This window comes from Trifolium pratense, linkage group LG6, assembly GCF_020283565.1.
Source record: "Trifolium pratense cultivar HEN17-A07 linkage group LG6, ARS_RC_1.1, whole genome shotgun sequence".
Lineage (NCBI taxonomy): Eukaryota > Viridiplantae > Streptophyta > Magnoliopsida > Fabales > Fabaceae > Trifolium > Trifolium pratense.
Window position 1 is genome coordinate 22,230,801 of NC_060064.1, and position 22,970 is coordinate 22,253,770.

Genomic DNA, 22,970 nt, shown 5'->3' on the forward strand with positions numbered 1-22,970 from the left:
ATAAATTTCTATTATTTTTTTCACTTTTTTTAATTAACACGATTTATTATTTTGTTTTTACATATTTAAACATACTATTATTTTTTAATTTATTGAAAACTTCTTTATTTCTTTGGGACTTTGTCCCTCTTTTGTACCCAAAGAAAAACTTTTTTATTTAACATTCATGCTACTTTAAATATCAAAATTTATTTAAATTTATACCTAAATCTATACTTGGATAAGTTATAATTGACAAAATTTTCAAATAACCATCATATACGGGACAAATTATTACTGATAAAAATAGCAAAAAAATTATCATGTGTAAGACAAGTTCTAACTAATGAAATTTTCAAAAAAAAAAAAAACTATTTCACACTGGATAAGTTATAATTGACAAAAAATTTAACTATCATATACGTGATAAACTATCACTGATAAAAATTTCAAAATAATGATCATTATGAGACAAATTCTTGCTATTAAAAAATTCAACATTTTTGGTATCCAAAATAACTATCATATATGAGACAAATTATACTACCAACTCAGAATACTGATTAAATAATTTTTTTTAATTTTAATTAGCAAAATGTAACTATTAAAAATATCGTCGTAATGTTACGACCCGTACGATATCACGGGTCTTTTACTAGTTTGATATCAATGGATTATTTATTACAAAAATTTCACTAGTTTGATATCAATGGATTATTTATTACAAAAATTTCATATGCTTCCGTTGCACACAACACAATAGAACAACAAAGACACCATATCAAAAGGGTCCAAAAAATTTTAAAAGTGAGAATAGGACATAAAGAGGACACAAAAGCCATTTCACAAAAAAAATCAGCAATGAAGCCATTTCATAGAAAGATCAGCAATGTAGCCAACAAATGCCACGACCTCTCTTTCCATTTCCAGCTGTGACCAAATCATCCTTGTTCCCCTGCCTGACCCTTCTCCTCCTATATCCCTCTCTCTCACATGCTCTTCATAACTCTAGTTATCCTTTCCTTAACTACCACCCACTTTTCCTTTTTTCCCTTCTAAAAAGTACATAGATTGGGTTACTATAATGGCATATGTAATGCCAAAATAATGTTCATGTCGACATTTAATTGCCTAAAGATAGAGAAAATGACTTTAAGTTCAATCAATAATTACCAAAAGAATTACATTCTTTTGAATAAAAAAGAGAACTACAATTAAATTAAATTACTCTAAAGAGACTAGAATAATTTTAAATTTGAATCCACCTGATATTTAAAACAATTTTAAAAGTGATATTACAAGATACTTACCACGTCATAAAATATATATAATATAAACCTAGGTTTGATGATGAAGTCTTGAGATCAAAATTCTCTGAGTGTCACTTTATGTGTCTGATCAATCTATACAAATTTAAATTATGACTTTAGTTGAAATCATTTTAAGTGAATGGTGCGTTTGGTATCTATAAAATTAGTTGATCCTCGTGTCAAATTCCGAGTTTTCACAAAAAAAATATATTATACATTTTGATCATAAAAAAAATAGTCTTGAAGGAGATAAACATAATTTTTTTAAGCCATTTGAGGCTAAATTGTGTGTTGTTACTTTTGAAATACTTATTTCTCTTTTGGGTCTTGCTAACGTGTGTCCTAAGGGCAGTAGCGGAGCTAGGGGTGGCATGGTTGGGCCATGGTCCACCCCAAATAAAAAGGAAATTACTATATACCATAGGAGTTTTAATAAAATTACTAGTTGTACTATATATATATATATATATTGGTGCGTATAATATCAAACATGACGAAGTAGCTTAGTGGCTAAAGCAATGCCTATGATGCAAGAGGTAGTGAGTTCGACCCATGCTAATCTTTTGCATTTTTCTGTTTTATTTATAATAAAAAATTCAATTTTTTTTAAATAAATAAATCAAATTTAACAAACACAAAAGGGGATTTGATCATGAGACCTTTAACAGTAGAACACTTAATTACACTTGATCTTAAAAAAAAAATCAGCATCATTTATATGAATTAAAAAATTATTTACCAATCACACAATTTCATTGTTTATAAACATTGTACTAATATAAGAACATCCTTATCACTTCACTCATTCTCATTTACCTTAGCCACCAAGTTATCCTTATGACTCCCAAATCACAACCATTTTCAAGTAAGTTAATATATTCGTAATATAATAAATCATATAATTTTTTATCATCAATTTTCTGCAAGTATTAGTTCAAAGTTAATTGTTAATGATTTCAAATCATTTGGTACATGTAGAGTACTATAGTATTTGAAGGTATTTAATTAAATTGTTTGATGATCAATTTTATGCTTATTATAACTTAAATTATTTTATACAATATAATTTTCGTTTTATAAATTTTTTAGTGGCCCACCCGAACATATTTTCCTAGCTCCACCACTGCCTAAGGGCACATGATAAGGAAAACCAAAAATAGAATAGTTATATTGAAAAAACACAACAATTTAACTTTTGAAAAATTAATGCACGACTTTTAAGAATAATATTTCTATATTAAGTTGTTTATCATGTGTCCTTAGGACACACATTTTAACATTTGCCTATAAATATATACAGTACTATACATAATTAATCAAGTTGTGGGATTCTTTGTTAATGAACTTTAACTAATATTAAATTGTTATGAATAATATGTAATGAATGTCCATTATTGTGTAGGTTTTCTTGTTCCCTAATTGTGTCCTATAAATAAGACCCCTTTGTTACAATGTAAAGCACACTTGTGAATAGAATAATAACAAGAGTCTATTCCTTTCTCTTCTCTCATTTCTCTTCTCATTCTCTATTATTGCTATTCTTTAGAATTAGTTCATAACACATTATCAGCACGATAGTCTCTCCTCTTTCAAGAAATGTATAACAATAATGGGAAGTGACAATTTTATTTTATATATGAATTTTTTTTATTCTATTTTTTCAGATCATTTTGTTCTTCTCGTTTTTTTATATTGATTCACAAACCTATGATCCAGAAGTATCGTGGTGAAATTTTGAAATATGAATCCTGAAGATTCATAGTATGATGAAATTTTAAAATATGAATTCTGAAGATTCATAAGCATACGCTTCTAAAAGTACAGTAAAATATCTTTTAAAATATGAATCCTGAAGATTCATAAGCATAAGCTTCTAAAAGTACCGTAAAATATCTTTTAAAATATGAATCCTGAAGATTCATAGATATAAGTAAAATGAACATCAATCCCTGAAGGATTGGATAAATAACTGATTTGATCTGTTATATAGTTCTTGAACAATTTAAAAACCAATTATACTCCACGAATTCTTGAAGAATTCATTATGGATACATCTATGAAGAATTGTACAATTAGATATATTATAATATAACGAAGAATATGGATTATTCTTATGAGGATTGCATAAAGGATTATTCTTACATTATAACGATATTATATAGTTCCTGAAGAACTTAAAAGAAAAATCAAATTATTTCTTAAGAATTCCAGAAGAATTCAATATACATATGCATCCCTAAAGGATAGTTTTACCAATTTTTATAAAATTTTGGCAATTTACAATTTTCAATGGATTTATTTATTTATTTCTATATTGTACAAAACATAAAAAATGTATATCATATGCCAATTTTGTTATCAATACGTTATATGCCAATTTATTTTTATTTTTTCAATAAGTTACTAATTAATCTTATTCATAACATAGGTTACATTATAATTATTATTAAGTTACTATTTAATTTGCATTATAAATTTTCAGTACGTTACATTACATTAGTATTAATAAAAAATAATTGGAATTAATTTTTTTTTATTTGACTATGTTTATTATGCTTATCTAAGTATTTGCTTAATTTTATTATTTGATGATAGTATATATCAATGATAAATGAATGAAAAATCATTCCCATAAGTGAATGAAGTCCAACCCATTGATGTTACTCTATTCCCGGAAGTGAATGTAGCAACACACGATTACCATGGACAAAATTGTGGCCATCGTTGAGGTAATAGTCATGGCCGTGTTAATTTTAAAAGCTCGGTTTCTCGCTAGAATTGAAAGAAAAAAAAAAAGGAAAAGTGGACAAATTAGCAAAACTAATGAAAATATATGTGATATTAGCTAGTTCCCAAAGAACTAATTAAAGAAGAAAAAGGGAAAACCTTAATATTGAAGCATCTTTGAATGATTGCTCAAAGAATGAAATTTTCTTGAAGAAATTATGAAGATCATTGTGATCATTATACGAAGGTCACTTGTGATATAGTTCTTGAAGAACTAAAGCTTTAATATTGGCGCATCTTAGATGAATTACCCAAAGAATATGGATTTCCTTAGCTATTGTTAATGAAAAAAATTATTTGTATAGTTCTTGAAGAACATAAAATCCAATATTAAAGCATTCTTGTAGTATCGCTCAATGAAATGAAGGATTGTAAAATTGTGAATTTCTCCGGCCATTCTAAAAAGAGATTTGTTGAAGAACTTATAAAATTTTACAACATGATTACAATCTATATGATATATTTGATCTTCGTATAAGATGGACCAAAATTAAAGGAAATCAATTGAAGAATTATTTATGTCTTGAAGTAGCAACTTTGAAAAAAATAAGTTCAAAAATATTTTGTATATCCATTGTTGTACATACATTGGATGGATGTTATTGATATATTAAACTCATGATTGAATGCATGGTTCATACCTTTTTTTTTCCTCTCATAATAATGATTAAACTCAAATTATTCTTTGCAAACATAAACTGATTTTAGTTATTCGGTTACATATTTAAATCAATTGATTGATTTTAATTTTAAAATCTTTTAATTGTTACTATATTTTAATTTCTAATTCTACCGAAATCCACGTAAACATTATTCTGTTATACTTTATTTTTTACTCTTTTAATTCTCATACAAATAAATTATTACTATTTTTTTATTGTGTTCCACCGAAAAGATTTTTTTTGTAGAAACATATTTGTTTAGCTTGAAAATATTCATAAATACTACTATTCATGAAAAATTAAATTTTATATTTGGTAGTACGAAAATTATTGAAGGCTCCAGAAGAGTCAATGCATTGTTATATCGAGAAACAAAGTTGCAATTTGCTAATATATTTTTACATATGAAGGAAAAACAAGAACGCGTTGAGAATACATTATATTTTTCAAGTCTCCAAGAAATTTATTAAAACGAAGGAGACCTCGTATCTCAATATTACGAGACATGTTTTTTTTTAAAAGAAAGTATCAACCTTTTGTCTCTAGTTTGGGAAATACTTATAATATGTGTGCAACTCAAGCACATGTTCAAGTAAACCAGAAGTTTACAATTTAAATCATATATATTAAGTTTGTAATTGGCAAGATCGGATGGGTCATCCCGAATCTATTATGATGCGAAATATAAAATAATTCTATATGTATTGAAGGGCCTGAAGTTTCTTCAATCTAATAATTTTTATGTGTTACTACTTCCCGAAAGAAGTTGATAAATTAAGTAAATGAGCATCTTTTATTTTTAGAATAAACGAAAGGTGATATTTATAAATCAATACACCGATCATGATGTGAACCAATTAGAACTTTATAATTTTAATTTATGCAACAACGAAATGGTCACATGTGTGTTTGTTGTCAACTCACAACCAGAAGTTTGTGAGATTATTTTTACTAATTTGGTTAAGAGCTCATTTAATATTTAATTTTCTAGAAAGTATTTGATAAGTATCGAATGTCAATTAAAATAATATAGAACATCTTATAGAATATGATAATACAAGAAGAAAAAAATGGAATTGACGATCCATTCTCTAGACGTCTAAAGTTAATTACATGATCGATACTTATGAGATCAATACTTCAAGTTCTATTTTATATTTTGGGAACATTTAAATATATATGTTGAGATATTGATTCGCTCAAGCCAATATGTTATTATACAAAAGTCTTCCCCTTAACTTGCAATTAAGTTTAGTTTTATAATCTAATATTTTTCATATAAGCATTTTTGGATGTGTTGGTATGTTCCGATTGCTCCAATATAATGCACTACGATGAATTATTAAAGAATATTGGGAAACTATATTTGATATGACTCTTCATCCCTTATAAATTATATTGAGCCAATAATTAGGGACTTGTTTATAGCCCAGAAGGATAATTTTCAAGTGATGAATTAATTTTCCCAATATTAGGGGGAGGGAATAAGCAGCTAAAAATATGAACCAGAAGTTCAAATGAATCACTTGAAATAAATTATTATTATTATTATCTCATCTTGATCCTCATATAAAATAGCTTGAACCAAATGTTCAAAAGATAATTCATTTGCAAAGTTTATGAAATCAATCAATAGCTGCTAATGCTCCTATAAAAATGAATGTCCCTGTCGGACAATCTAATATTGCAAATGATTCTTAACCACGCTTGAAGCATGGTAAGCAAATCGGTTTCAAGGATAAATTTCTCAAATAAGATAAGGAGCTAAAAAAGAAAGATGACCCAAGTGAGGATATGAAAATCTCAAAAGAGCATTTGACATAATTGATTTTTCAGTTCCAGAAGAACTTATTAGGTACCTAAAATTTATGAAAATAAAGAGATCTCAATAAACTATGTCATGAATGGAATACGATGGAACCGAGATGAAGTCAACGTTGACAATATTTTTTGCACATAATAAAGCGCTATATATGTGATAAATGACAATGAGGATCATAAATCAAAGTCTATTAAGGATTATAGACGAAATGATTGACTAAATAAGATAGACGCAATTGATACAAAATTAAACTAGCTTTGCAAAGCGAAATGTTTTTGGACCAGTAGTCCATTTCATCTGCAGATAGAGATAAATCGATATGAATAAGTTTTCAAGAGAAAAAATAATGGAAATAAAATATTTAGAGTTTGAGTTCTTATTCAAGTATATTGATAAATGTCTATCATTGATTTTCAAGAAGCATATTCACTTGAAGTGAATTCAAAAATTAATTAAGTTGAGTAGCATATGAAATACTCAATTTATGTGAAATATGTAACGTATTTGACTGGCTCACTTGATAATGATGATCCCGGAAGGATTTAGTTATATTTGACAATGAATTTTTTATATCTGAGGCTTATATTGATGATAAAAATATCATTACGACTCCTGAAGAGCTTATGAGATATTGTTATTTTTCTTACAAAATAAGTAATTGAAGAATGCTTCGTGAATCATGAACCTTATATAAAACATGATTCTATATGAAATTGTTGAAAGTTCATCAATAGTGAACTACTAATTGGTCCTGAAGTACCATATATCAAATGTTAATATATTTGTTGAGAAATATCATTTGCTATAAATATTATCAGAACTCCTGAAGAGCTTCTGAAATTTGTAGATTAAAGAAATATGTTGGATGCGCAAAGTTTATTTGGAATCGCAAATTTATAATAAAATTATATAGCAAAAGTATTGAAACAGTTTGACATGGACAAATCTGTTGTGTACTAAAATGGTTGCGATGTCATTTGATCTGAGCAAAGATAGTGTAATGCATTAAGAAAAATGATGAACAATTTGAATTGGTCCTGAAGTATCATATCTTAATTCAATTAAGGACACTGATATATTTTACTATATATAGTTATACATGTCGTGGTATTTTATTCAACTAACACAGATATTGGAACAAAGTCAAGCATAATATTTATACCTTAAAGAAACACCAATATTATTCAATCATGTGAAGTTTTCAGTACTACATCAAGCAAGTTGAGAAGGCATTTTTGTCGAGGTCTGTAATTCAACACATACAAGAAACTTGTTGTTTTTATTACAAAAGGGTGGTTCATGCAACAATTCAATATGAAGATAATATCGGACACACTGCTAATTTGGAGAAGAACATAATAAAGAAGATATGACAGATCTTTCTACAAGTCAACTTCAAGTAAAACTTTTGATCAACTAGTACTGAAGATTATTTGGTTTTTCATCTCTATATAATTGTCTTTATGAGGGGGAGACACAAATATGCATTGCACTCTTTTTCCCTTCACCATGGTTTTATCCCATTGGGTTTTCCTGGTAAGGTTTTTAATGAGGCAGTTCACACACAAATGATGATGTACTCTTTTTCCTTCACTAGGTTTTTTTAGAGAAAGAATATCCTTCATGGACATTCAAGGGGGAGTGTTATGAATAATATGTAATGAATGTCCATTATTGTGTAGGTTTTCTTGTTCCCTAATTGTGTCCTATAAATAAGACCCCTTTGTTACAATGTAAAGCACACTTGTGAATAGAATAATAACAAGAGTCTATTCCTTTCTCTTCTCTCATTTCTCTTCTCATTCTCTATTATTGTTATTCTTTAGAAATAGTTCATAACATAAATTAAATTGTTTGAATAGTTTGAAGGAACTTTATTCATATATTAAACTCTAGATAACCAAACACCGAACACATGCAATAGATTTTTTTTAGTGTTAGTACTCCCTCCGTCCTATATTGAGTGAGTCAGTTGACCGTGTTACGCATGCCATGTATAATTTCGACGATTAATATTTTTAATTGTATAATAGTAAAAATTATAAAAATATGATATTTTGAAAATAATTATCGAGATGAATCCAACAACATCTTATATGTTAATATTTGTTTTTATTTATTAGTAGAAAAATAGAGTCAAAGTAAGATATGTGAATAGTATATAGTCAAAACAGCTCACTCATTTTGGGACGGAGGGAGTACTATTTTTTTTGTTTACACACTATAAAAAATAAAGACACTTTATATTTGTCCGAATGTAATGTCCCTGACAACTGAACTAAGTTTGAAAAACTGTATTTTTTTTTTTTGAGAAGATTTGGGAAACTTTATCTATCTCTTATGACAACTGAACTAAGTTTGAAAAACTGTATTTTTTTTTTTGAGGAGATTTGGGAAACTTTATCTATCTCTTATATAATTTTTAATTCAACCGATAATGTCGATATTTAATAATATTAATATTTATTGTTTGAAATAATAATAGTAATGTTACTACTTACTAGTAATAGATTGAACGTATATATTAAAAATCAAACTTAGATTTTGACAATTATACCTGATATTTATCATTTTGTAAGAAAAAAATGTAGATTTCATTTTATAATTCACATCAATTCCTTACCTCTTGGTCAAGAAATAAAATTGATATTCTTAGTTTCTTACCCTACCCTTAACCATGGTTAAAGAAACGAACCCCTAAGACTTCCACACAGTACAGTACCATACAAACAAACAAACATTTGTACATCTTTAACTCCTACTCTTCCACTTCCACTTAACTTCCACACTCACTCAAACCACACCTCTCTTCCTCTTCTCTCTCACTTCCATTACCCATTTCCCCAAAATGGGTAACCATTCTCTCATTCTCCTCCTTATCCTCTCCATCGTCACCACCATCTCCGCCCACAACATCACCGAAATCCTCTCCGACAACCCCGACTACTCTCAATACAACAACTTCCTCTCCCAAACCAAACTCGCCGACGAAATCAACTCCCGCACTACCATCACCGTCTTAGTCCTCAACAACGCCGCATTCTCTTCCATCACCTCCACCCACCCTCTCTCCGTCGTCAAAAAAGTCCTCAGCCTCTTAATCCTCCTCGACTACTTCGACAACACTAAACTCCACCAAATCACCAACGGCACCACCCTCACCACCACCCTCCTTCAAACCACCGGCAACGCTCAAGGCAACATCGGATCCGTCAACATCACCGACTTAAAAGGCGGTAAAGTTGGTTTCGGTTCCGCCGCACCGGGATCTAAACTCGATTCATCTTACACAAAATCCGTCAAACAAATCCCTTACAATATCTCTGTTCTTGAAATCAACGCTCCGATTATCGCTCCTGGAATCTTAACAGCTCCTCCTCCGTCTAGCGACGTTAACATAACCGCTTTAATTGAAAAAGCTGGATGTAAAACGTTTGCGTCGTTAATCTTATCTAACGGTTTGATTAAAACTTTTCAATCAGCGGCTGATAAAGGCTTAACAATTTTTGCACCGAACGATGAAGCTTTTAAAGCACGTGGCGTTCCAGATTTAAGCAAGCTCACCAATGCTGAAACGGTGTCGCTCTTACAGTATCATGCTGCTGCTAAATATCTTCCTATTGGATCTTTGAAAACTAGTAAGGATCCTATTAGTAGTTTAGCTACCAACGGTGCCGGAAAATTTGATTACACCGTTTCCGTTGCCGGCGATTCTGTTACTCTTCATACTGGCGTTGATTCTTCGAGAATTGCTGATACTATTTTGGATGCTACACCGCTTTCTATTTACTCTGTTGATAGCGTGCTTCTACCTCCGGAGCTTTTTGCTACATCGCCGTCGCCTGCTCCGGCACCGACACCTGCTGGTGCTCCTTCACCGACACCTGCTTCTGCTCCATCACCGGCTGATGCTCCTACTCCATTACCTGCCTCGCCGCCAGCTCCTGCTGGTGAGAGTCCCGATGGTGCTCCGGCTGATGCACCGTCAACTGCGGCGGAGCGTAGCAGTTCCGGTAAATCTGCTGGTGTTCACGTGAAAGCTTCTGCTGTTTTTACTGTTACAGTGACTGCTTTGTCTGCTTTTGTCATTTCGTCTGTTTTCATGTCCTGATTTGTAATTTTAGATTGTTCTTGTTTTATTTTTGTAATTTTAAAATTTGAGTTTTTTTTTTCCTTTTTCCATCTTTGCATGTGATTGGATTGGAGATTTTTTTTAATTTATTTTTTATGTTATAAATTAATTTAGGTGTGGACCGTTGTCCGTTGTACGTGAATGATGCTTTGCTGTTGTTTGTTTTTGTACTATAGTTTTAATTTATTTAATTTTTGGGTTTGTAAGTGGGTGTAGTGTGGTTTTGTGGTGGTGTTATCTGATGTGGTGCGTTTTATGATGATTTTTTGTGGTGTTTGTGAACACTATATATATTGTAGTTGTATGAGCGTGATTGGTGCAGGTGAGGGGGAAGCCACGTGGTGGGGTGTGCTTGGGGTCATGCATGTTACCTATGGTGAGGGCCATAACATTTTGCTGTGTTTAAACTTTAAAGTAACAAGAACTCAGATCTAGCTTTGATGACTGTGCGGAGAATGGTTTTCCAATTTCCAACAATTTTTTAACTACTCCTTACACATGTTTTTGTTGAGTGTTGACCTCCATTTACTATGTGCATTTCATTCGTAAAACAACAAGAACTTAACGGAACAACACATGATAGAACAAGATAATACAAGACAAAATTGGAGATATATAGAGCGGTAATATTTTTATATTCGAAAATTAAATGGATATTCCCGTATTTTTTATAGTTGTACCCAAATTCCTAATTCAATGTAGTGCTTCCTTCGAGTTTTCTATCCTTAAAAATAGGGGGATCATCGTTGCACATGAATGTTCCTTCCTCTGAAGTTGGTTTACACCTCTAAAATATGCATAGATTTAATAGTCATCTTTTATATTATAAGTTTGTATACATAAGCAAACTTTAAGCTCTAATTTGTTTTCCATGTTTTTCCTCCATTTTATTTTACAATTTTTATTAAAAAATAATACAATTTTGTCTTGACTATGATTCGAACCCGCAACCCTTCAGTGCAAGACAATATTTCCAATCATTATGGTAAGTATATCAATTGTGATTAAAATTATGTGCAATAATTGATAAGCACCATCAATTTTAAAAGTATATCATATCAAAATTATTGTTGACTATATTATTCATCACGAAATATTTTTATGTCGTTCTTGATCAATGATTTTTTTTCTACCGGATCATAAATTTAGAGAATAATTATCATGTGATATTTGGAAAGTTATTATCACGTGTAATTTAGAAAGTTATTATCAAACTCAATTCTGCTAAATCAATTTTTTTTTGTTTGCAATACAACCAAACACAACCATAGTCATGTCACTAATCACATTCATTATTTTGATTTTAACATTGCAGATTTAATATTAACCGATGATCAATTGATACAATATGCACTAGCAGACCAATTGTGATTTAAATTATGTCCACAAAGTGTTAAGCTCCATCAACTTTCATAGGAAAGATTTCATACGACAATTAAGCACCATCAATTTTCATTGCACAATTTAAACAATTAAAAACCGATAATCTCTTATATTATAAGCTTGCTAACATAAGCTAACCCTAAACCAAATTTTTTCCCCTCTCATTTTCTCTTTCTTTTTATTGCAGCTTTATATTAAAAAAATACAGATTTGTCATCGAACCTGCATCCCTTACTTACAATAAAACCTTTCAACCGCTAAAAGATGTGCTTCAATTATGAAAGAATTTAGGAATCCTAATATGTTAACCCTGTTTTCAATAAATTTGAACGGCGGAATTAATCACAATTTTTATTTATTTATGGATGTCTACTTAAGTTTATGTTCTTGATTATGTCTTTAATTTTTTTTAACCTTTAATTATCATCAATTTTTTAACCTTTAGTTATCAGCAATTTTTTTTTTAATAAGTAAACAAAACGATGGGGTTCCAAAATTATTTAAAAAATATATAAAATATAAAATAAGCACATTAACAAATATAGAATAATTAGTCCATGAAATTTCCTATACTACTCTTATTGAAAATGCTCTTAGAATTTTTGTATTTTATTTTTTATTGTTACATATTACACCTAATTAGACCCATGCACCGCATGGGTCAAAGTTCTAGTTTTATCTAAATCTAAATAATTGATATTTTGTTATTGGCAGGACAATTGTCTTACACGATGTCTTGGACAACTGTGTATGTTGCAAGATGTCTCAGACAACTAGTAAGACAATTGGTTTGTAGGATCAGTATAACAGTACTGAAGTAAATAAAGAAAGCAATAGTGTTACAACGAATTAATACTTAGTCTTACAACGCACACCAATCCATAAAAGGAAACTCACTACTCCGAATTAATACTTAGTCTTACAACACACACCAAAACCTATTGATGTGTATGCCTCTTTTTAATCATGGTGTTTTTCTACCTAGTAACTTACTTCCCCTAAATATGAGAATCTACTCACTTTCCCCAAATCACTATTCACAAGTGATTAACAACTTCGGTAGTTTATCAATGACATAGAATAACCATTCAACAAACAATCCTAACTTCTAAACCTTAGCACCTGAGTTTCAGAGACTAGTACAACCTTGTGCGGTGGACACAAGTTATTTGACTCACAATTGTAGCTTTAATCTAGATATCTTCAATTATTGTGGTGCTTCGAAACGTTTGCTTGAGTCTCTTTATATAGACATGCAACTCCTTTTTATTTGAGAGTATTTGAGATGCATACTGATAGGATTTTTATTTTAAAACTAACTCCATAAGATAAAAGATTTAATTTAAACCTTTATCAAAGTTAGTTGTGATTCACAATCATATCTAACACATAGGTTTGATAACAAACATTGTTATCTAACCTTTAAACAATTGACAAATCGTAAATTCGCGCATTGTAAATCTTTGGCTTGCTATTTTGGGGCAAGATGTCCTACACAACGTTTTGGACATCTTATTTCAACATTTTGCCTGTACATGTCTTTACCCAGTATCAAGATGCCTGACACGACTTGTTCAACATGTTGCACCTGTACATCTTGTTCTTGCACATGTTGTTTTAGCTTTATAATGCGGTCAATCTCAAAGGAACAACAATAATGATGCTTGTTCCTTTAGTTGTTGGAACTTCTTTACTACAATTCTCTTGTATTTTGTAGGTCCAAAAATATGAATAAGTGGAAATGAGCACATTCTAGATCAATTTGATGAATATCCAAGCATGACATCATATGAGCTCTTAAGGGACACTTTCTAAGTGTTGGATCAGCTAAAAATGAAGCCAAAATACCTTAATTTCGTGCATTATGGCATTTTCAACCGTTACACTTTGCATTTGGGAGAAGAAAAACCAAAGATCACAACTCCGAAGCCTGACACGACCGTGCCATAAGCCAAATTTGAGAGGAACTCGTCCTAAAGCATGTGGCACGACCGTGCCAAGCTTCACACGGTAGTGCCAGACTCTGCCAATCAGTTTTGAATGTTACAACTTTTTGTTTTCCCTCCCTTTATGATCATAATGTACCTGAACTCCAATCTTATCTCATTGGCTACGAAAATTAGAGTTTCTAGGCCTATATATAAAACTCATTCCTCTTGTAAACTTCATCTAGCAAGCATTGTAATAATCAGTTTATGAAATAAAAGTTCCTTTGCTATTTTATTTGTGTTTTTTTATATTGTTCTTGTCTGTGTTCATATTCATATATTGATATAGTGTTACTATGTCAAGGTAAACCGTCTTTTATTTATTTATTTTTATAATTAATTACACATTTTATTACTTATAAATTATAATGTGGTCCATGTCTAAATCCAACATTTCTCTAGAAAAAAGTCTATTGAATTTTATTTTTTTTGATAAAGTCTATTGAAGTTCTTATTAAATATCATTTGTGTTTATTTTATGGATTTGAGGTGTTTGGAGAAAGATAGATAAACTTATAAAATGTCACAATTTTTTTTTGTTACTTACAATTTATATATTATAAGTTTATAACATAAAATTATTGACGACACATTTTTTATTTTTTTTTTAGTTTTTATAATATCAACATTTTAGTTTATTTTTGAAAATAGTGATTTTTTTTTAAATAGCGCACAAGTCAACCGTTTAACCCGCGTACTAATGCAGACCGGACTCAAACGAGTATATCATGACTCGTTTACATTTCTGACAAGTTTGTTTGCCCTATTTTTTTTTGTTTGATTTTTTTGCTGATATCCTTTTGTTTGCCCTATTTAATATGCATGTTCATATAAAGCGGGTTAAATCTAGCGTGCCAGCCGCATTCCCAGCTCTACACGTTAGTGGGCTTTCTTGATATGACATCACATGAAATTTCGAAATTATTTTTTACTTATCTAATGATCTTGAAAAACTATTTTAGACTGGGAAATAAAACCCAACAAATCACAATAGTTTAGGGCACGGTGGTATGCGCAGACTCCTCTCCTCTCCCACCCACGACGATGACTTCATCTCAGGAAAAACGCTACCGTTCCATCTTCGAACTTCCATCTAACTACTTCCACTCTTCTCGTCTTCTCCCTTCTCCTCATTCCTCACTTCCCAACCACCGCAACGAAACTCTTCAACCCCCCTCAAACCACCACGTCGATGATATTCAAAACGCCGTCGTTTCCGGTCCTAGGTTGACCTGCAATACCTGCAAGGCTCACTTTGATTCTCTTCAAGACCAACGTTCTCACTTCAAATCGGATATTCATCGATTCAATGTTAGATTCAATTAGCCCCCCCTCTCCATATTCACCGTTTAATTCATTATTTGTGTATATATTTATTCAATTTTCGAATTTTACTTTCATCATGAATCTTCTCTTTTCAGTTTTTAGGGATTTTCATTTTATCTAGTTTTTTTTAGTGATTATTGGTGTAGTTTAGTTTAGAATACTCATTTTAGTATTAAAGATAAAAATTCAAGCCTTTACAATTGTGTTTTATCCCCCTTTTTTGTGTAAGAAAGGAAATGCTTTCAAGTTTCCTTTTTATTAGTAAAATTCAGGGTACCCATTTTGATTTGAAAAATTCAAACCTATTTCTGATTTTTTTTTTTGGAGCAATGCATGAAAAATCAATCTAGGCATTGAACCGGTAAAACTTTTGGGATCGAATTGGGACAAAACTGTAGTCGAGCCACGCAAATAACGGAACCTTAGACAATGCTGGTTCACAGTTCGATCACTTGAACTGTCCTGTTTGGTCTTTAAAACGCTGCTTTCTAGAATTGCCATTGTGTTTTGTGTATTGGAAGCTTGATATGCTCGTGTTTGTGAGTTCAAAATGCTAACAAAATGGCCGTTTTGGTTTGTGGATGTAAAAAGGAATGCTAGTGGTTATTGATTAGCTGATATGTGGATGTACTGATGATAGGTGAAGCTGACAATTGCTGGGAAAAATATTGTGAAGGAAGAGGATTTTGAGGACCTGACAACTGATTTTGTCAAAGACTGTGATGTGTCAAGTATATCTGGATCAGAAAGCGATGATGATGACAGTGAAAATGAGTCTCGAGGTCAAATTGAAGTGCGTGGTAAATCTGGTGAAAGCTTTAAACAAAAGCTATTCATCTGTCTTCAGACAGGGCAGAGAGTTTCTTTATGGAAGAGTTTGATTATGAATGTGAGCGAAAATGTGGTGTATGAGGATGAACAAGTGCAGAAAAATTTGGTTGAGAGGTTGAAATCTCTAACTGTTGAGCCCAGGGATAACACCCGGTTAAGGATTGTTCTGCTGGCATCCGGTGGGCACTTTGCGGGCTGTGTCTTTGATGGTGATACAGTTGTGGCTCAAAAGACATTTCACAGGTTAGCAAATGCTCTTTGTTACTAAATATTTTAAAATGAGTTATAGTTTTGCACTTTTTATGAGAATTTATGAAATAAAATATCGTTGGAGTTTCATTTACGCATACCGTGTGTGGTGGAGATTAGCAATATATGCATGATATATAGACCGTGTTAAACTATCAATATTTAAATATCTATGAAGCATGCTGTTTATCAATTCCTGTTATGTTGGAGGTCTCCTTTGGAAGTATTGTGTTGGATTCAATTTTGGCTGTCATATGCTCTTGTTACCTTTTCTTTTAACCGGATGAGTCAGGCATGAAAGATTGTATACTTCTGCTTTTGCATGCAATGATGCAAGCCACCAATCTTGTTAAGATTGTGTGTACCTCTATGGGTGTATTTGTAGAATCGTAGTGCCATTTATTTATCTCTTATAACTTTTAATCAATTTTACTGATTTTAGTTATCCTTATTTTGTTATCTATTATGAGCAATAAACATATGTGGTTAGGATTTAGGTATTTTATATTTTATCAAAAATGTTGAAATTATAGAGTTTTAGTCTTTTGTATAGTGGGAGGAAAATAATAATAAAAAGACGAGATACTCTGAAATGTATATTTACGCGATACGAGGTATGTCAGTGGTGTTACAATAGACAAAAAACTGTATCCTATTTAAACTTGTGCTAGCAGACTCATAAATTCAATTGAATAAGAACAAAAAAACGTGAGATATAAGGAAATATGATAACTAATTCTAAGATACCACCGACGATATTGTAAAATATTTTAAGATACAAGTATTGATCTTATGAGATGTTTTTCATATAATTATATTCTCACAAGATGAAAAGGAAGGTGTATAACCTATACATTCTTCTTGTAATCTGTTGACTCTATTCAGCTAAATTTTACAACTAGAATGAGGGGAATGTTGTATCATTTATGCCTTAGTTTCTCGAGATAGTTGTTTGGCTTTTCAGCAGTTTTCTTTCCTACCCCCAGGTTTTGTTCCCAAGGTGACCTATATAATATCATACATATACCTCATAACTGTTGACCAAATACTTATCTTCGTATTTTCTTATTCTTTTTTATTATCACTAGCTCTATTTGTAAATGGAGCTTCAAAATTTGTTTGTAATTTTGAACTATTAGTATTCGAATGCAGATATGTTGTGAGGGCCAAGGCTGGTAAAAAACAGTCATCTAAAGATGCTTCTGGCAGGACTGTACATTCTGCTGGTGCTTCACTTCGTCGTTACAACGAACTTGCATTGAAAAAGGTTTTTAAATCTAAACTATATTGCTTTGCTTGCTAAATTTATTTTATTTCCAGTTTAGCAAATTTTTTATTTGCACTTCCGTGTTCTAGAATTAACATATTGAGCCAGCCAATTTTTTGTGCATGGTGGAATTGGATGTAGTTGTATAGCGGTTAACAATGTGTGGCATAAACAGTGATACTATGTTTTTTTTTCTCAAGAGGTGGGTAGTGGAAGGTTGTATGTTAATATAATTACTTGAAATTCGTATAGTAATTTCTTCTCTGAAAACTCTGCTGGTTTTTTTACTTAATATATTGCACAACAGCTATATAATCTGTTGTTGTGCTATTTCCCATGTTGAAGATGGTACTATTTAAAATGTTTGTTAAAAGATTTTCTGCACTTAAAGTATAGGCTGCTTATTCTCAATTATTTATTTATTTATCAAAATTACAGCTGCTAAGCTCCGTTTGCGAAGACTTTAGAACTCCTAATGTCATGTGTGTTTACTTATAAATTGTATTTTTCTTCCAGTTTTAGATAACTCTTCTAATTTTACTTATGTGAAATGCTAACTAGTGCCCCCGTGGCCCGTGACACTAGTTAAGGAAACCAAAAATAGGAAAGTTGTCTTGGAACTTGTGTAGTCAACATTTTTAAAATATAAAGATGCTATTTTCAATGCAAAATTTATCTTTTTTTAGTTCCTTAACTAGTGCCCCGGCCCGGGGGCACTAGTTAGCATGACCCTTTACTTGTTACCTTTGTTTTTGTGTTTTGGGTGCTTGTACATTTGTGCAAAGATATGTAAATCTGGACTGATTATTGGCATGCTCATATTGTAGGAAGTTCACGAACTGCTTGCTGCTTGGAGACCTTATTTTGATGTTTCTATTTGCATTTTTATTCACGCACCTTCAAGTAGTCGTCAACTTCTTTATGATGGAGAAAAGCCATGTTTTACCAATCCGCAATGTGTTAGAAATATTGCTATGATTGTCCGCAGGCCCACTCTTAGGGAAGCCAAGCGCATATATAGCCAGTTGACCCTAGTATCCTATGAAGCAGATGAGAAGGAAATTTTACAAAGCAATCAGCAGGATGTGGTGCCAACTCGCATTGCTAAAAGAAATGGCACCCCACCTGTCAGCAAAGTGGACATGGCTGGGATGGATGAAAACAATAAAGCTGAAGCTTGTTCCAGTAACAAAAATGATGAACCTCTTATTTCGAGTAATGACGGAAGTGAGAATGAGTTACCTGTTAAATCAACTCCTTTACATCAAGCAGCACAATCTGGTGACTCTGAAAAGGTTATGGAACTCTTGGAACAGGGCTTGGATCCATGCATTAAAGATGAAAGGGGACGGACTCCATATATGTTGGCACCTGACAAGGAAGTCAGGAACACTTTCAGAAGGTTTATGGCTTCAAATCTTGACAAATGGGATTGGAATGCTGCAAAAGTTCCGAGTGCATTGACCAAAGAATTGGAAGAATCACAAGCTGCTAAGCAGGTGATTCTGATATTTCTAGGAATACGTTTTTTTTTAATGATTTAATTAAAATCAAATGATTACATTTTTTTTTCTGCTGTCAATACTTTTCTCAATTTCTCTTTATATTTGATAACTTGCCGATATATGTTATTGGCAGTAAAAGGGAGACTAGGGAATAAGTATGGCTAGTTAAAACACTTGTCCTTCATATTAGGGTACCTGTCCCCACTAGATGTGATGCATCAATGTTTTAACTTTTATTAATCAAATCTAAGAATTTCTGTGGAAGAGTAATTATTGCCTCCTTTTGTGCTTGTACAGGCAGAAAAAGATGCCAAGAAAAAAGCTAGAGCAAAAGAATTAAAGAAATTACGTAAAGCAAAAGAAAAGAAGGCTCAGGTACATCTTTATTCTTTCAGTCTCTATGTAGTATGATGACCTCACATTAGTTTTCTAGGACTTGTTTATGATGGATATTAGCATAGGTTGTCAATAGCACCGCTATCGCGTCGGAGCAGCCTGTGGCTGCTATCAAGTATCAGCCAGTTGTGGTGTCACAGATTGGTGCTGAAGCCTTGGTGGTTGCAACTGCGCCTTAGAACTGCGGCCAATGGCACCGCTACAGGGCTAGAACTTCAAAACCCATAAAGTCCTTAAAATGGGATGTTACTGAGTGTGTGTGTGTGGTGGGGGTTGTTTGGGGGCGTTTCTCTTTCTTTTAGGGCTCAAGAGTTCTAATAGAACTCACAAAACTCACGATCTCACCTTCAAACATTGACCCAGATAAGCTGCTCTGCACATCCCACCTCAGCCGACCCTGCAGCCGATGACTCAACGTCCAGCAACCGGCAACCCAGCATCTGGCGACCAGCAGCCTGTTTCTGCTCTGTTTCCGGTGGCATATGTTTGGTCATTGTATGTGTCTGGGGCAAATGGATCATGGAGAGAGCAAAACAGAACCACAGATAAAGAAAGAGAATGCCACTTTACTGTAAATTGTGAAATTTTTATTTATGGGATTCAGAAAGAATTAAGTTTTATCAATTTTTTTTATAATATATCATATCTTATTATTGCCTTTAAAGCTTTAGTTCTTGTAATTGTAATTACTTTTTAACTGGTCAAAATTACTTTTTTTTTCAACTGCTGAAATTTCCCTTGTTATTGAAAGCTATTTATTTTAAAAAAATAAAAATGAATTGCTGAATTATAATTACTTTTCTTGATTGTTGTTGGTATTTACTTGTATGCGTTGCTCAAGATCTATGACTTTTTATTGCTAATTATGAGTATTTCATGAGTTGAGTATTTTATTTTATTTCATTTTCAGCATCTGTGGTTACAGTATTAGTTATTTTATCTGTATATACTGCTACAATGTTTTTGCTACAGTATTAGGTATTTTTTATCTTAAAAGGTTTGATAGTTATCTTAATAGTGTTGACATAGTTGACTAGAGTGAAAATGGTACCTTACCTACTCCTTCAAATAATATTCCCTGTTTTTCTTGCCACCTTTTGCTACCAAACATTACACAATTAGCTAGTTATCGAGTGTAGTTTGAGGGTGCATGAACAAACAAACTTTCTTGTGAATTATGAAAATGAGAGGTACTCTTCACTCCCGTACTTCACCGATTTGCAAATTCAATTTGTTATTCTTGGTTCTGATGCTTATGGCGTTAGTTTAAGGCTGGCTACAGATACTCGAAAGAGTTTTTGTTGAGAAACTTTGATTTGCCATATTGTCTTTCAATCATATATGGTTGTGATGCTTATTGTTGTTTTGTTTGTTGTTCTGACAAATCTTGAATGGTGTTCAGGCCGAAGCTGCTGAAAAGCAAAAGATGGCTTCGACATCTGCTACCGGACAATCTCAACCAAAAAGTGGTGTCAAATTATCAAAAGAGGTAAATACCGGTTTTTGGTGGCTGGTTTTATTTTATTTTTTAAAAATAATACTATTGTAGTTTTGGCAAACTTACAGAACAAAACAGACATTTTGTTTTACTCGGTTTACTTTGGTTTCACTTCACCCTTTTCAGTGGAACCGGAATACATGCTATTTAGAGTCTTCATTGGTTTCAACGTTTTCTATTTTCACACTTTTCTGTCTGAGTATAGTTTTTTTACTGTAACTGCTAATAAAAATTTACATTATATTTACGTGAACTGTTTAGTATTTTAAATTATGGATTTTGTTTTAATCTTAAAAATAAACAGGAGGAAATGAAAAGAGCACAAGATGAAGAAAGAGAAAAGAGAGCAGCTGCAGCAGAGAGAAGAATGGCTGCCCTCAAAATTCAAGCTAATAATTCAACTACTTCAGAGGCTAATAAAAGTGGATTAGCCGGCGATATATTATGTTCCTGTTGTAATTCATCACTTGCTGGTAAAGTTCCTTTCCACCGGTATAATTACAAATACTGCAGCACTTCATGCATGCATCTACACAAAGAGATCCTTGAAGATGGATGACAATGTATTCCCATAATTACTCTGTAATTCTTTATGCAAGTTGAGATTGCTCCTAATATCCATTTGTTTATTATACTAGTTTGGAAAAAAGGCAAAGAAAAAAAAAATAGACTCCTGAAATGTTCATTGATGTTTCCTGCATGGTTCTTTTTTTGGAAATAGAGAGGGCCTAATTTTTTTTTTAATTAAAAACCAATCTATCTCTCGAGTCTTGAGCAATTTGTTTTTGGAAATAGGGAGAGCCTAAGGCTCTGTTTGGTAACACAAATAAGCTAGCTTATAGCTTATTATATGAGCTTATAAGCTTGTTTCAAAAAATTATAGTTGTTTGGTAACAAGCTTTTTGTACTAGCTTATAGCTTTTTTTCAGATGCTATTTCAAGTAGCATTTGAGCTTATAGCTTATAGCTTTTTACACTTTATTCCATTTTTACCCTTTAATTTAATAACTACCCACTCTAAAAAATAAACTACCCACTATTAATTATGTAATTTTATATTTAATAACCACTTTAAAAGCTAATTTTACCAAACACTTTAATTTCAATAAGCTAGCTTTTCAGCTATTAGCTATAAGCTAGTTTTTCAGCTATCAGCTAGCTTATCAGCTATCAGCTAGTTTATAGCTTATTTTTACCAAACAGACCCTAAGTCAAAAAAAGAAAGAAAAATGTATAAACTAAGGGTCAGTTTGATTCTGTTTTTAAAAATTTAAAAAATCAACAAACCTGTTTGATTATATAGAGTTTTGCAATACTGTTTTTTTAAAATTATTTCCAGTTTTGTTGTTTTTAGAACAAAAAACCAAGAGTTAGGGACTGTTTGAATCACTTTAGTTTATAAAATATTTTATCAATCAGTTTTAAAAACTCTTTTAAAGAAGAGGATAAAAATAAAATCTGTTTTGGTGATCTAAATTTAATTTTTTTTTTTGTAGAGATGAAAAAATACGTTTGGTCGTTGAGTTTCTAAAAACCGTTTTTAAGAAGAAAAAAAATATAAGATTTTTTTCTATTCTTACGTTGTCCCTCTTTATAGGATCACTTTCAAATTTTCAAGAGCACTAGTTATTTTTTTTACCGACATACCTTTAATTAAAATTCTTATTTTTCTACAATTTGAAATAAATACTCTAGAAAAAACATTAATACACTCTCTCTTGAAGGATAAAATTGTAAAATCAACACTAATTGTCACCCCATTTCTTAATCTCCGTAATTTTCTCGATAGGGTGTTATATTTAAAGATGGAAGTACTATAATATTCAAAAAAGTAA

General features: G+C 31.5%; 2 protein-coding genes across 3 annotated transcripts; both read left to right on the forward strand.

The window, feature by feature from the left end:
• Positions 1 to 9,280: 9,280 nt before the first annotated feature.
• On the forward strand, positions 9,281 to 10,898 carry LOC123892785 (fasciclin-like arabinogalactan protein 10). The gene has a single exon (XM_045942652.1). The coding sequence runs from the start codon at positions 9,409 to 9,411 to the stop codon at positions 10,669 to 10,671; it is 1,263 nt and encodes a 420-aa protein (XP_045798608.1). The 5' UTR covers positions 9,281 to 9,408; the 3' UTR covers positions 10,672 to 10,898.
• A 4,007-nt stretch (positions 10,899 to 14,905) lies between these two features.
• On the forward strand, positions 14,906 to 21,902 carry LOC123892786 (ankyrin repeat and zinc finger domain-containing protein 1-like). Of its 2 annotated transcripts, XR_006803278.1 has the most exons (8): positions 15,037 to 15,374; positions 16,030 to 16,463; positions 17,622 to 17,736; positions 18,564 to 19,235; positions 19,539 to 19,616; positions 20,001 to 20,208; positions 21,040 to 21,126; positions 21,440 to 21,476. XR_006803278.1 is itself a non-coding variant. In XM_045942653.1 (7 exons), exons 1-7 carry the CDS (start codon positions 15,108 to 15,110, stop codon positions 21,692 to 21,694), a joined length of 1,908 nt encoding a protein of 635 aa, XP_045798609.1. In that variant the 5' UTR covers positions 14,906 to 15,107; the 3' UTR covers positions 21,695 to 21,902. The 2 variants fall into 2 exon arrangements, 1 of the variants encoding a protein (XP_045798609.1); XM_045942653.1 differs by lacking the exon at positions 20,001 to 20,208 and having other exon boundaries at positions 14,906 to 15,374; positions 21,440 to 21,902.
• The last annotated feature ends 1,068 nt before the right edge of the window (positions 21,903 to 22,970 follow it).